This window comes from Sciurus vulgaris, assembly GCF_902686455.1.
Source record: "Sciurus vulgaris genome assembly, chromosome: 7".
Classification (NCBI taxonomy): domain Eukaryota; kingdom Metazoa; phylum Chordata; class Mammalia; order Rodentia; family Sciuridae; genus Sciurus; species Sciurus vulgaris.
The window spans coordinates 105,214,786-105,231,013 of record NC_136467.1 but is presented as its reverse complement, the minus strand read 5'-3'; the positions used below and the strand labels follow the sequence as shown (position 1 = coordinate 105,231,013).

The following is a 16,228-nucleotide window of genomic DNA, read 5'->3' as shown; positions in this document are numbered from 1 at the left end:
GAGGTCTCCTGATGGTGCACTCCCAGCATTTACTCATGGTGAGCAGGTGAAGTTCTGTCCACACAGAAGACTGCTTTTAAGTCCTAACTCTGACTACCTTTCAATGTGACCTTAACTGGAAAAAGGGTTCCTGCAGAAATAATACACGTGAGGTCATACTGTATTAGGGTGGTCCCTAATCCAACTGCTGGTGTGCTCATAAGATGGGGGTGATTTGGACAGGCAACACACAGAGGGAGAATGTCCTGTGACTGTGGAGACAGAGATTAGAGGGTTGCAACAAAAAATCAAAAACTCTAAGAATGGCCAGTACCTATCAGATACTAGGAAGAGGCTAACAAGGATCCTTTCCTAAAGCCTTCAGAGAGACCATAGAATAGCCCATACCTTAAATTCAGACTTAGCTCCAGAACTGTGAGGGAATTAATTTTCATTATTTTAAACCTACAAGTTTGAAGGATTTCCCTGTAGCAGATTTAGGAATGTGATACACATGGTATGTATGAGTTCATATTAGAATTCTCTTTTTTGTTTCTCTCACTTGAGTAACCTCCATGGGGACAGTGTATCTGGCTTATTCATCATTATTTACTAGCTCCCAGAGCACAGAATGTTCCATATTAGATATAAATACGTAGACTGCATAATTGAACAAAAGATTGATAACTTGAAGGAAAATGATTATTTACAAAAATTTATTGATTTTGTTGAGAAAGGAAGCAAAACACAAAAGAGAAAGACCATTTTTGCATAGATCAGAATATGAGATGAAAATTTCTACTTAATTTTCTTTGACATAGTATATGACAGATGTTATATGACAATTTTTTAATATATCCTCTTTTTTATTTAAATTCAAGGAGATGTCCTAGGAAGTCATCATGATTTTGGACTTGACCAAAACCAAATAGACTACATTGCAAAGAAGTCTGCATAGCTCATTTCTAACTGAATTAGTACATAAACTTTGGAAAATCTTTTTAGATTCACAATAATCTGTATCAACATTTTGGCAAAACATTTCATTTTTGCAAAAATATAGACTATTTGTCTTGAATGTCCAGCCTTATTTAACCAAAACTCTTCTTTAATTCTTCAACAAATTTCTCATCTTCAAAAGGCTTTCTCTGACTGCCAGGCTGCAGAAACTTCTTCACTGTGGGCAGGTTGCTGATTCTGGTTTTCAGGGCCTGCAATGCACAAGAACACAGCCTCAGGGTGGAGCCCAAACCAACTCCCATTAATTCAACCAGGAAATCTGCACCCCTCCTTGATAAAGACCAACTGAATCCCTTCATCAGCACAGTATGCTGTCTGGGAAATAGACAACCAATGAGAATAAAGATAAGAGTTAGAAAATAAAGCTCTATAGCAATTTCCTCAACTTCTCTTTAAAAACTGTATTCAGTTCCAGCCATCCTCTCTTCTGCCTTACACTTTAACTCTGTAGATTCGTTGCTATTGTATGATATAAAGAAAAACATCATGCCTGTCACATGTGGGTACAAAGAAGCACTCAAACAGGGGAGCTGAAGATACAGGGAAACTGAGTTAGAAATGATGATAGAAATAGACTGGTAAATGCAGGTGGCAGTCACTACAAATGGTCACACTGAGAGATAAAGATGGGACTTGGGGAGTGGGTGGGGTGTGAGGGAGGGAGGTGTGCAGAGAGAAATATGATGTCTGTGGGTAGGAACCCAAACTGAGGGAAGGAGATCAGATAGAAAGAGATTTGTATAGATAGACTCAGTGTGCAAAGACAAGGGCATACATGGGATACAGGGGATTCCAGAGAAACCATGATCAGAACCCAAAAGGAATAGGGGCCTGTGAGAAAGCTGGGCCCTGGGTTTTTCTCATTAGACAAAGAAAAATTTACTTCTTGGGATAGCATCCACCTCACATTTCCTTGTATAAGATCCTTTTCATTATTCAGAAGCAGAGCTTAGAAAATCTTTTTTAGAGATCAGGTGAGAGAGGGTAAAGTCTGGGATGACAGGAAGTCAGAACACCACCAGTCCTGGTGTTCAAATATTAGATTCAAGATGGGAGGTGTAGGCCTCTCTGATGGCTTGAGAGAGATCACCTTCAGCAGAGGGAAGTTGGCCAGAACGCTGGGGTCAAGCTCTTCTGTGTGGTAGAGAAGTTCAGTGAGGTGAATGTCAGCCTTGCTCAGCCTGTTCCCAACAAGGTAGTCTTGTCCGTGGCTCTTTAGCACCTGCAGAGTGGGAGGAGTCAGATCATGACCACATATAGCCAGGCCAGGGCCCCAGGTTGTCCCTGAGCCTCTCAGCCCAACTATCCCTATGTACTGCCCTCGGGGAAGGCATGGAGCTGCCCAGATGATCTTTCTCAAGGTCCCTGACTCATGAGGGAGGGTAAAAAGTGGGGCTCTGTTCCTTCTTCTGCTCAAGCCCAGGGACCTTCCCACCCTGACCTGCATCTTCCTCACGCACCAAGGACTGTACCATGTTTCTCTCTGCCCCACACCCTACAAGGGAAGAGCCCTGAAATTTGAGGATGTTCCTCTCTGCTTTGTTCTATCTGTAACCTCCCAGGGGTAACTCTTCTATCTACAGGACAACACTTTCACACAGAAGCGCATGATCTCCGTTTCTCCTTTCGTCTACTTTTCTGATGTTCTTCTGGTTCTATCTCTGGGATTTAATTACACTTCAATTTGTCACCTATCTTCTGACATTGGATCTGATCCTTAACATTATGGTATAACCTGTGTGTGGAATTATCTAAGGATGAACTGAACTGATGTCCAGAACTTATTTTGAAATACACGAAAAATGATATTTTATTTGTAGAGAAAGAAATAGAGAAATGGATACATACGATAAAGCCAGCATCCGAGGGTATAAATTCTTCTCTGTGGAGTTTAATGAATCTTTGTCTTTTTTACCTATCAGTGTTTATGGATATATAAGAGTTTGATAGAAATTTTCTGGGTAATATATGATTTGTTAAAATATCCCAGTAATACTGAGATCATGATGAATTAAGAGAAAATAACATAGGGCACTTACTAATAAAAGATAGTATTTTGCCAAACATGCTATCAGACTATGGGCACAAAAAGTACAAATCATTGATTGGTTCAACAACAAAACAATAACAAAAAAATAAGATCAAATTCATAATGTCATTTGCACAATTCATTTATGTTCAAGGGACTCTTGGGTTTCATGGTATGGATGACTTTAAGTTATAATGGCTGGAAAGCTTGTCATGAGGTGATGTGCCCTAAACCATCAGCTCCACAAGAACCAGGAGGGTAAATTTGGAGGGTTTTATCACACTTAAATTCTTACCTCCTTGCCTGGGATCTACATGCAAGAAATGATTTAACATTTATTGAATGAATGAATGACAGAATGATATAGTACTCTGAAAGTGGGAATTAAGCAGTTAGTCTTTGTTTATAAGTTTACTGTATCAACTATGATCAATTTTGTTCATAATTTTTGTTCAATATTTGTTCATAATTTGTTATAATTTTTGTTCAGCATGATTTCAGGTAATTTTTATCTTGAAATAGTATTTTTTCTTTTTTATAATAACTTTATTTTATTTATTCTGTGGTACTGAGGAATGAAACCAATGCCTCACACTTATTAGGCAAGTATTCTACCACTGAACCAGAACCCCAGCCCACTAGGTTATTTTTATTCTCCTTACCACATATTGCATCTGGATTTTATTATTTTGCATTCTCATGAGCAAGATACAAGAATGGGTATTACTGAAAGCCTTGCCAAAACAATATACTGTCATAGTTTTAAATGTTTGCCCATTAATAGGTGAATGGTAGCATATAAGTTAGTGATAATTGGTGTATCTCTTATTCTGAGTGAGGTTAAAAATCTTTTGTTATATTTAATTATCAATTTTTAAAAATTATTTATTTTTACAGAGAGAATTTTGATTCATTCTACTCAAGTGGGGTATAACTTTTCATTTCTATGATTGCATGCGATATAGATTCATACCATTTGTGTAATCATATGTTTACATAGGGTAATGATGTTTCATTCCACCATTTTTCATACCCTCCTCCCTCTCATTTCCCTCTATGTAATCTAAAATTCCTCCATTCTTCCCTCATCCTCCAGCCCCCCACCCCCATTATATATCATCATCCACTTATCAGGGAAAACATTTGGCCTTTGTTTTTTTGGAATTGGCTTATTTCACTTAGCATGATACTCTCCAATTCCATCCATTTATCTGAAAATGCCATAATATTATTCTTCTTTATGACTGAATAATATCCCATTGTGTATATATACCATGGTTTCTTTATTCCATTTATCTGTTGAGGGGCATCTAGGTTGGTTCCACAATCTAGCTATTGTGATTTGAGCTGCTATAAACATTGATGTGACTACATTACTGTAGTACGCTAATTTTAAGTCTGTGTATAAACCGAGGAGTGAGATAACAGGGTCAAAAGGTGGTTCCATTCCAGGTTTTCTGAGGATTCTCCACACTGCTTACCAGAGTGGCTACACCAATTTGCAACTCCACCAGCAATGTAAAAGTGTGCCTTTTCCCCCACATCCACGCCAACATCTATTATTGTTTGTGTTCTTGATAATAGCCATTCTAATTGGAGTAAGATGAAATCTTAGAATTGTTTTAATTTGCATTTCTCTAATTACTGGAGATGTTGAACACTTTTTCATTTATTTATTAATCGCCTGTATATCTTCTTCTGTAAAGTGTCTGCCCAGTTCCTTGGTCCATTTATTGATTGGGTTCTTTGTATTTTTTGGTATAAAGTTTGTAAGTTCTTTATAAATTTTGGAGATGAGTGCTCTATCTGAAGTACATGTGGAAAAGATTTTCTCCCACTCTGTAGGCTCTCTTTTCAAATTCTTGATTGAATCCATTGCTGAGAAAAGGCTTTTAGTTTGAATCCATCCCATTTATTGATTCTTGCTTTAATTTATTGTGCTTTGGGAGTCGTGTTAAGGAAGTCTGGTCCTAAGCCAACATGATGAAGATTTGGACCTACTTTGTCTTCTATTTGGTGCAGGATCTCTGGTCTAATTCTTAAGTCCTTGATCCATTTTGTTATTTTCACAATCCCAGAGGGCTGGGGACTCGAACCCGGGCCTCCAGCATGAGAGTCAGGCACTCGACGAGACGGGCTATATAGCCCGCACCTTGATCCATTTTGAATTGACTTTTGTGCAGGGTGAGAGATAGAGATTTAATTTCATTTTACTGTGTATGGATTTCTAGTTTTTCCAGCACCATTTGTTGAAGAGGCTCTTTACTCCATTGTATGTTTTTGGCTCCTTTGCCTAGTATGAGGTAAGTGTATTTATGTGGTTTTGTCTCTTTGTCTTCTATTCTGTACCATTGGTCTGCCTGTCTATTTTGGTGCCAATACCACGCCATTTTTGTTACTATTGCTCTGTAGTATAGTAGAAGGCCTGGTATTGAGATACCTCCTGCTTCACTTTTTCTGCTCAGGATTGTTTTGCTTATTCGAGGTCTCTTGTTCTTCCAGATGAAGTTCATGATTGCTTTTTCTAGTTCTATGAGGAATGTCATTGAGATTTTAATTGGAATTGCATTGAATCTGTATAGTGCCTTTGATAGAATGGCCATTTTGACAATATTATTTTTGCTTATCCAAAAATACGGGAGATCTTTTCATCTTTGAAGGTTTTCTTCAATTTCTTTCTTTAGCATTCTATAGTTTTCATTATAGAGGTCTTTCACTTCTTTTGTTAGATTGATTCCCAAGGTTTTTTTTTTTTTTTTTGAGGCTACTGTGAATGGAGTGGTTTTCCTAATTTCTCTTTCAGTGTATTCATCACTTATGAATAGAAATACATTAGATTTATGTATATTGATTTTATATCCTGTTACTTTGCTGACTTCATTTATTAGTTTTAGAAGTTTTCTAGTGGAGTTTTTTGGATCCTCTAAATATAGAATCATGTTATTGGCAAATAGTGATAACTTGAGTTCTTCTTTTCTCATTCATATCCCTTTAATTATTTGGTCTGTCTAATTGCTCTGGCTAGTGTTTCAAGGGCTATGTTGAATAGAAATGGTGAAAGAGGGCATCCCTGTCTTGTTCCAGTTTTTAGGGGAATGCTTTTAGTTTTTCTCCATTTAGAATGATGTTGGCCATGGGCTTAGCATAGCTAGCCTTTAGAGTGTTGAGGTATGTTCTTACTATTCCTTTTTTTTTTTTTTTTTTAGTGTTTTAAGCATGAAGGGGTGCTGTATTTTATCAAATGCTTCCTCAGCATCTATTGAAATAATCATATAGACTTTAAGTCTATTGATGTGATTAATTACATTTATTGATTTCCAGATATTGAACCAAACTTGCATCCCTGGGATGAACCCCACTTCACTTAATCATGGTGCACTACTTTTTAATGTTTTTGTATGCAATTTGCCAGAATTTTGTTAAGTATTTTTGCATCTATGTTCATCAGGGATATTAGTCTAAAGTTTTCTTTCCTTGATGTATCTTTATCTGGGTTTGGTATCAGAGTGATATTAGCTTCATAGAATGAGTTTGAAAGAGTTCCCTTCTTTTCTATTTCCTGGAATACTGGAATACTTTGTGGAGTATTGGTATTAGTTCTTCTTTAAAGGTCTTGTCAAATTCGGCTGAGAACCCATCTGGTCCTGGACTTTTCTTGGTTGGTAGGCTTTTGATAGCTTCTTCTATTTCGGTGCTTGAAATTGATTTGTTGAAATTGTGTATGTCTTTCTGGTTCAGTTTGGGAGGATCATATGTCTAAAAATTTGTCAATGTCTTTGAAATTTTCTATTTTGTTGGAGTATAGATTTTCAAAGTAGCTTCTCATTACATTGTGTAGTCAATGGTGTCTGTTGTGATCTTTCCCTTTTCATCACGAATTCTATTCTGTACTATTAGTTTACCTGTCTATTTTGGTGCCAATACCCATGCTGTTTTCATTAGAATGGCTCTGTACTATAGTTTAAGTCTGGTATTGTGATGCCTCCTATTTCACTCTTCTTGATAGAGATGGCTTTGGCTATTGGGTCTGTTATTTTTCCAAATGAATTTCATGATTGATTTCTGTAGTTTTCATTGTAGAAGTCAGTCCTTCACCTCTTTTATTAGGTTGATTCTCAAGTTTATTTATTTATTTTTTGAGGCTATTGTGAATGGGGTAGGTTTCTTAATTTCTCAGAGGATTCATCACTGATGTATTGAAATGCATTAAATTTATGGGTGTTGATTTTATTTTCTGCTATTTTGCTGAAATCATTTATTAGTTTTAGAAATTTTCTAGTGGAATTTTTTGGATCCTCTAAATATAGAATCATGTTGTTGGTAAATAGTTTGAGTTCTTCTTTTCCATTTTCCTTTGTTTAATTGCTCTGGCTAGAGTTTCAAGGACTATGTTGAATAGAAGTGGTGAAAGAGGGCATCTCTGTCTTATTCCAGTTTTTCAAGGGAATGCTTTCAATTTTTCTCCTTTTAGAATGATGTTGGCCTTGGTTTAGCATATATGGCTTTTATGATGTTGAGGTATGTTCCTACTATCCCTAGTTTTTCTAGTGTTTTGAACATGAAGGGGACTATATTTTGTCACATTCTTTTTCTGCTTATATTGAGAAAATCATGTGATTATTGACTTTAAGTCTACTGATGTGATGGATTATGTTTATTAATTTTTGTATGGTGAACCAACCCTTCACCCTGAGATGAACCCTACTTGATCATGGTGCACTATCTTTTTAACATGTTTTTGTATTTGATTTTCCAGTATTTTATTAAGAATTTTTTGTCTATGTTCATAAGGGATATTGGTCTGAAGTTTTCTTTGTATCTTTGTTTTCTTTGTATGATGTATCTTTGTCTGGTTTTGGTATCAGGGTAATAGTAGCCTCATATAATGAGTTTGGAGGGGTTCCTTCCTTTTCTATTTCATGGAATACTTTGAGGAGTATTGGTTTTAGTTCTTCTTTGAAGGTCTTGTAGAACTCAGTTGAAAATCTGTCTGGTCCTAGGCTTTTCTTGGTTGGTAGACTTTTGATGGTGTCTTCTATTTCATTACTGGAAATTGATTTGTTTAAATTGTGTATGTCCTTTTGATTCAGTTTGGATAGATCATATGTCTCTAGAAATTTCTTTGAGATTTTCTATTTTGTTGGATTACAAATTTACAAAATAGTTTCTGATTATCTTCTGTATTTTAATAGTGTCTGTTGTGATATTTCCTTTTTCAGCACGAATTTTAGTTATTTGAGTTTTCTCTCTCCTCTTCATTAGTGTGGCTAAGGGTTTATCAATTTTATTTCTTTTTCAAAGAAGCAACTTTTTGTTTTGACAATTTTTCAATTGTTTCTTTTGTTTCAGTTTCATTGATTTCGGCTCTGATTTTAATTATTTCCTGTCTTCTACTACTTTTAGTACTGATTTATTCTTCTTTTTCTAGAGCTTTAAGATGTAATGTTAGGACATTTATTTGTTGAGTTTTTATTTTCTTAAAAAATGAGCTCAATGCAATGAACTTTCCATTTAGCACTGCCTTCATAATGTCCCGGAGATTTTGATATGTTGTAATGGTATTCTCATTTATCTCTAAGAATTTTTTTATCTCCTCCCTGATGTCTTCTGCTATCTGTTCATCATTTTACAGCATATTATTTAGTTTTCAGGTGTTGGAGTAGTTCCTATTTTTTATTTTATTGTTGACTTCTAATTTCATTCCATTAAGATCTGTTAGAATGCAGGGTAGTATCTCTATTTTTTTGTATTTGCTAAGAGTTGCTTTGTGGCATAACATATGGTCTATTTTAGAGAAGGATCCATGTGCTGCTGAGAAAAAAGTGTATTTGCTCATTGATGGATGGAATATTCTATATATGTCTGTTAAGCTGAAGTTATTGATTGTGTTATTGGGTTCTATAGTTTCTTTATTTAGTTTTTGTTTGGAAGATCTTCAGTGGTGATAGCAGTGTGTTAAAGTCACTCAGTATTATTGTGTTGTTGTCTATTTGATTCCTAAAATTGAGAAGGGTTTGTTTGATGTACACAGATGCTCCATTGTTTGGGGCATAAATATTTATGATAGTTATATATTGTCGATGTATTTTTGCCTTAAGCAGTATGAAATATCCTTCTTCATCCCTTATAACTCTGGCTTGAAGTCCACTTTATCTGATATAAGGATGGAAACCCCTGCTTTTTTATGCAGTCCATGAGAGTGATATTTTTTTTCCCATCCTTTCACTTTTAGTCTGTGGATGTCTTTTCCTATGAGATGGGTCTCTTGAAGGCAGCATATTGTTGGGTCTTTTTTATAAATCCAATCTTCCATTCTTTGTCTTTTGATTAATGAGTGTAGATCATTAACATTCAGGGTTATTACTGAGATATTATTTGTATTCCAGGTCATTTTGTTTTATTTTTGGTTTTTAAATTGACTTAGTTTCTCCTTTGATTGGCTTTTCCCTTAGTGTAGATCCTCCCTTTTCTCTCTTTCATTGTTGTTTTTCATTTTCTCCTCATGGGACATTTTGCTGAGAATGTTTGTTAGTGCAGACTTTCTAGTTGTAAATTCTTTTAACTTTATTTTTCATGGAAGGTTTTTATTTCATCATTAGATCTGATGCTTAATTTTGCTGGATATAAGATTCTTGGTTGGCATCCATTTTCTTTCAGAGCTTGGTATATGTTGTTCCAGGACCTTCTTAGCTTTGAGGGGCTGGGATAAGAAATCTGCTGATATCCAAACTAGTTTCTCTGCGGCCTTTAAAATTCCATCCTTATTTTGTATGCTAGGCATTTTCGTTATAATGTGCCTTGGTATGGATCTGTTGTAGTTTTGTACATTTGGTGTCCCATAAACGTCTTGTATTTGATTTTCCATTTCATTCTTCAGGTTAGGGAAATTTTCTGGTATTATTTCATTGAAAAGATTGTGCATTCCTTTGGTTTGTATCTCTGTGCCTTCCTCTATCCTGATAATTCTTAAATTTGGTCTTTTCATGTTATCCCATAATTCTTGGAGATTCTGTTCATGGTTTCTTACCTTTGTCACTGTGTGGCCTGCTTTATTTTCAAGATTATATATTTTGTCTTCATTGCCTGAGGTTCTATCTTCCAAGTGATCTAGTCTGTTGGTGATGCTTTCCATTGATTTTTTTTAATTTGGTTTATTGTTTCCTTCATTTCAAGGATTTCTGGTTTTTTTTTTTTTTCAGATTCTCTCATATCTCTTTATTAAAGTGATCTTTTGTTGCCTGTATTTGCTCTCTTATATCATCCTTTACTTTGGAGATCATTTTAACTATGTATATCTGAACTCTTTCTCTGACATTTCTTCTGTGCTATCAATGGATTCTATTATTGTGGCATCTTGATTTGTTTGAGGAGCTTTCTTCCCTTATTTTTTCATGTTGTTTGCATGTCTTCCCCTCTAGCACTGAAGATCTGAGATATTACAGCTTCTACACTAAAGATTTAGAGTGTCCCTGCAGGTTTCCATTATCTTGCCTTTAAGGGGGAGATCAATATTAAAAGCACCCAATGCAAACAATATGCAGCCTTAAACCAAATAGCCCCTATTAAGACATTTAGAGTTTGTCACAATAAACAGAAATTATGTGTTTGATGATTATCTATAATATAAACAGTAGGTTTGCAATAGGGTCTTCAGTTTCTAAAGGACAAAGAGAGAGGCTGGAGGGGGAAGTGTAGGATGTGATGGTTATGAGGTAGGAGGTGAGAATATAGAGGTATTAGATTATAGGAAGTGTGAAAGAAGAATCAACAGAAGTTGGCTGTTAGTAGGAAAAAAGAGAAAAAGAGACTCTCAGGTGTAGTTAAGCCTGCAGGGACCTGGTGATGTTCTTCCAGGTCCTGGCTGTTGTCCCCAGAAGGAAGTGGCCATCTCTAGTTAGTGGCAGTGGCAGCATCAAACCTGTAGGTATCTTGATGTTGGGCTTCCAGGCCCTGGGCAGTGGTCCATGACAGAAGCTGCCCCAGTTAATGATGGTGGTGGTGGCAGCTGAAGTAACCCAAGATGGCAGCAGAGATGTCCCAGGATAGAGGCAAACTCTTTCAGAGATGGGGCTGCGAGGGCGAGCTGTGTGGAGGCATTGGGCAGCCTGTTTGGAGATGCAGCACTGCGGCAGGTGTTGTGGCAGGTAGTTGCCTCCAGGCCCTGTTCCATGTCTAATGTGGGGGCTACCATGTGGAGGGGTCTGCTGAGTCCCAAGATGGAGGCGAGCCTAGGGAGCCATGAGTTGGTAGATGGGGAGCTGCTGCAGCATGTCCCTTCCTGTTGGCATGGTTGGTTCCTCTGTGCAGCATGGTGGGGTGGGACCAAAAAGAATTCTTAGATAGGTATATACGATGGAACTCAATTTCCCCCTTTTGTGCAACTTTCCTCAAAAATTTGAGAGTCACAGTCCTAAATTTTGTAGATTATTTTCTGTTACAGTCCCTTCATCTCCTCTTCCTCTCCATCCCTCTGCCACCATGCCTATGTGAATACCTCCCATCCATCCCTGAAACACTACAGTACCCTCCTGATGGGCAGCTGGTCTCATGTCTCCTTACACATGGCAACAGATTTTCTGATGTGTTGCTCTCATCATGTTGCTATTGAGTCAGAAGACTTTAGTGCTTTGCACTACGTAGTCCAACCTCCAATGTGCTAAGATCTTCCCATAGCCCAAGCACTAACTCTGACCATGAAATTCTGTCACATAAAAAATTCTAGATTGGATTATAAACAAACAAAACTTTCTGAAAAATTTAACCTTAGTATAACTAGTGCAATGTCTGTTCAGAGTCTATGTTTGCACAATGTCTTGAGTGGCAAAGTGCTAAAGCAGCATGAAAGCAGGATTTTTGGAAGTTAAGGTCAATGACCAAGGAATCCCAGGCACTGTTTTTCTCCTGCTTCTGTTATGGAATGAACGTCTGTGTCCCCAAATTCATACATTGAGATCCCAACACTCAATATGATACTTTTAGTAACTGAGGATTTCGAAATGTAATAAAGTCGTATACGAAGAGTTCTCAGGAATGGCATTGGTGCTTTTATAATGGGACCTTGAGAGCTCCCTTGATCCATCTTCCATGTGAGGACGTAGCCAGGAGTCAGTCAGTCATGAACTAAGAGGCAGAGCTTGCCAGGTACCAATCATCCAGGGCCTTGATCTGGTACTTCTCAACCTCCAGAACTATGAGAAATAAACATTTTTTTTTTTCCTTTTGGGGGTTTTATTGTATATTTGTTTGTTTTGAGACAAGGTCTCATTATGTTGGTCAAACTGAACTCTAACTTGAGATGCTCCAGTTTCAGCCTCCCAAGGAGATGGGACTACAGTCATGAACCTTCACACCTAGCAAAGATCTGTTGCATAAACCACCATTCACCTTATGTGCCACATTCACACAGCAGCTCTAAGTGATAAGACATCCTGTTAGGATTAAGACGCCCGCTAAACTCTTAGTGCCCTCCGAAGGAAAACAGCTTCCATTTACCTTTTCAAAGGCAGGAAAATAACGGTTTCTTGATTTCTCTTTGATCTGAGTAAGGCTTCCATCTTTGTCCCCAGGTGGAAGGAACGGGTAATGAAGAATTATTTCATTCAAATCTGCCACACCTTCTGAATACATATCAATTCTGAAAACAAAACACAATAAAGCACTTTGTCAAGTACCTCTTGCCCCATATTTTATACTTTAAAAATCTAAGAGAATATAGCATCAGGTGGAAGCAAAATAATTCACCTCCAGTGGATACCTTCCATCAGCCAGTTACTTAAAGAACAAACTAAGGGTGAACATTTGTCTAAAATATGTTATACACATGATCAAATGTAGTTAGAAATATCACTATTGACTTCTCAGACACAGTCTTGAGAGGACTTAGTGACTGTAACCACTGGTACTATAAACAAGGGTTCTTCCTCTGCTGTGGTATGTTCTGCAAAACTTAGTGTGATTCCAGTAGCTAAACCCCTGCCTCCTGTGTAAGCTAAAGACAGTCCCTGGCCCAGCCTCTCAAAAAAGTCCCTCCCTCTCTCTCATCCTATTATATAGTTCAGACTCACTTTTGTGTTCAATGTCATAAGTCTCTCAATTATTTCCCATATGTCATGTTCCCTATCCCTTTCCATGTACTGTTGCCTAATGCTAATCATGTTTGCATTTCTTGGGACCCCACCCAAGATATACCCTGGCTTGGTGCAATTCTTTATATGGTTATAGTAAGTGCACATAATAAGAGAGTTTTATTTCTTTTGCTTCAAACAGGCTTGCCAAAATTATTTTTTAAATAGCAGCTTTATTGACAAATGTTCACACCATAATTGTCATCCAATTAAAGTCTACTATTCTGTGATTTTTTTTAAGTACATTCACAGAATTCCACAAATATCAACACTCTCCAGTTCCAGAACATTTTTACCAGGCTGAGTGAATTACAAAAACATGCATTCCACCTCTCCCTCCAGCTCCAGAAAACCACTAATCTACTTTCTGTCCCTCTGCACATGAGTGTTCTGCACATTCATACTAAAGAAACCACACAATATGTGGCCTCCTGCATCTGGTTTCTTTTATGTGACATGATGCTGTCAAGGTTCATCCACATTGCCACATGCATCAGTACTTCATCTCCTTGCCCAGCAAAAGTATTCCGTTGTATGACTGGAGAACCTTCCTTCATTCCTTCATTGTTGCATGTTTAGTTTATTTCCACTTGTTGGGTATTATGAATAATGCAGCTATGAACATTTGTGCACAAATACTACTCAGGATGCATTTGTATTCCTCTTGGGTATAGCTCTAGTACTAGAATTGCTGGGTTATTGGTAACTCTTTTTAACTCTTTGAGGAACTTTCCAGAGTCCATACAAGATTTTATTTTCAATAAAGCAGTTCCAGTTCAGGAGGGAGGAGACCTAACCCCAGTGCTGAATCAGTTGTGCTTCTTCAAGTCTACATGAAATGTTTTGGGTCACCCTCATGTCTCGACACCAGACTCTGCTAACCCTCATCAAGTTGACCCTTGTGTAGAAGAAGAGGGGAGCTTCGGTTCCTGGCCATCAGTCTTATACTTTCTGGAACTGGAAAATCAGGTGCTTCAGATCCTTCTTTTACCAGGCCTTCGAGTCTCGCCACTCAAACCCTTCCCTGTCCCAAGCTACTGCATAGAATTTACCCTCTAAAGCCTAAGCAAATGGAATCAGGATTCCACCATGTTCCTGATTTCATAGTTCCTCAGGATCTGCAAGCCTCCATGAACTGCATCCTGTTCTACATGACACTGCCCTGAATCCAGGCCAAGCTAGTACTCTTCTGCATCTCCACAATTCTCGCCCATTTTGACTCAGTGTTAATGCCCAGGTTCAGCCTGGTGCTTGTCCTAATTTGCCTGCCATAGTTTATCTCACTCAAGGAAGGACATCAATCCTTCCTGTGTTATCTGTTGATGTAAGGATAGAAAATATACCGTACAGGGCTCTCTCCTTTACATCCTTCCCGTAGAGGTTGTATTTGGTGGCAATGTAGTTGAGAATGGCTCTGGTCTGCACCAGCTTCATGCCGTCAATCTCCACCATGGGCACCTGCTGGAACATCAAACTTCCATCTTGTGGAAGGAGACAATGAACAGAATGAAACCTCTATGGATCACATGTGTTCACAGTGTAAAAGAGTTGTGAAAATGACTGAAGATACAAAAGGAAAAAAATTATCCGTTGGTAAATTTTCCAGTAAGATACCACTTTATTTTTAGTTTTTTGTTTCTTTTTTATCCATCTTCTCTTCTTTTAATCTATTATTTCACTGATGTTTTAATTTCCCATTCATCTAGGTACACTGTGTTTCCCTGAATATTTGTGTGGTTAGCTCATGTATGTGGATATTTTAGGAAAAAATGGGACCCTGTGATAGGGCAGAAGCCATTTCCATTCAAAATAGGAATTTCCCAGAGTCTCATGGTGTTCATGACATCAAGGCCAGTTCAGAGAGATTTCTAAGTAGGCCCCTCTGTGTGCTTTCCAATGATGCATTGGACAGTGTGTGCAGGCTATCCCTGTGTTCTTCACCCCACAGCCGGCAGCCCTTCCTGTTCTTCTCCCTCCTCATTGTCTCACCTGGACTTCCACATGATTCAGCACAGTCACATTATCAACCCTACAAAAAAGCTGAAGGAATTGCCTTATCAAACCCCTTAAAAGAAAGATCTGAAGTTAATCGCTGGAATATTTTCTGCTCCTGTCATCTAGTGAATGCCCCCGAGTATTCTTGGATGGGGAGGGAGTGTGGACTCCTGAGCTGATTGAAGCTCAATCATGGTGCAGAAAGCAGGAGAAAACACGGAGAGGAATTTACAGGACCCTGGGAGTCATTCCTTAGCAAATACTCACACAATGGGTCTCACCCTTTTTAACACTGAGAGTTGCCAGCTCTTACATTTTTACCACTTTCTGCCCCTGCACCATCAGCACTACCATCCTTACAAACACATAGAAATGGTCTAGTATTTAAATCATCTTCTTGAAACCCTCTTAAGAGGCATTCACACATTTGTTCTTACCTTTTATTAACTTTTTCATGTCTTTTTGGGTTTTCACTAAGTTTTCTTCAAACTGGAAAGCAGAAACAGTAAATGAGTCTTTATTAGCATTCCACAGTATTGTATGCTTTGCAAATAGGATGGCTTCTTTCTCTACATAATATGAAGGGGGTAAGAGTTTTTAGCTTAGCAGCTGTACCAACCACCTGACGATTGCTATTTGTAATTTGTTTTAGATCCATAAAAAAGGCATAGAAAAGAAAAAAGTAAAAAAGAAATGGAATCAGTCACAAAAACAGCTATTCTTTCTTGTAGCTCACTTCACTTCCATTCTATGTCCATGAATAGGTCATAATTTGGAAGGAATCTCACTGGAAAAAAAGACACTGAAAATCTTTTCATGTTATAGAGTTGTAAAATCTCAAGAAACCTGTCTCCAAGATCAGAACAGGGTCTTGTGCTTCTGCAGCATTAGATATGCCATAGACCAATAACCACCTGACATCCTGCCTCTGTCAAGTCTCTGCTATAATTAACATCACCACAGTCCCAGGAACCCTGTCATTGGTGAAATGGGTTCTAGTGTTTATATAGCTTCAAAATTGCCTCTTCTGGAAAATGTGGGGCACATTAGGATAAAAATCCCAATTTTAGGAAACAATTAG

The 16,228-nt window shown here is 37.7% G+C and overlaps 1 protein-coding gene across 5 annotated transcripts in view; it reads right to left on the bottom strand.

The window, feature by feature from the left end:
* Nucleotides 1-507: 507 nt before the first annotated feature.
* The window catches only part of LOC306665967 (glutathione S-transferase alpha-3), a 65,378-nt gene continuing 49,657 nt past the window's right edge, over nucleotides 508-16,228 (bottom strand). For 2 of the 5 annotated variants that reach the window (XM_079147662.1, XM_079147663.1), the window contains exons 3-6: nucleotides 15,585-15,636; nucleotides 14,501-14,633; nucleotides 12,521-12,662; nucleotides 7,836-11,327 (exon numbers count right to left, since the gene is read on the bottom strand). In XM_079147662.1, coding sequence (XP_079003788.1) covers nucleotides 10,941-11,327; nucleotides 12,521-12,662; nucleotides 14,501-14,633; nucleotides 15,585-15,636 — 714 coding nt within the window. In that variant the 3' untranslated portion in view covers nucleotides 7,836-10,940. Of the gene's footprint in view, nucleotides 1,191-2,089; nucleotides 2,222-7,835; nucleotides 11,328-12,520; nucleotides 12,663-14,500; nucleotides 14,634-15,584; nucleotides 15,637-16,228 lie in introns of those variants that run through there. The other 3 variants (XM_079147666.1, XM_079147665.1, XM_079147667.1) reach the window with 3 other exon arrangements.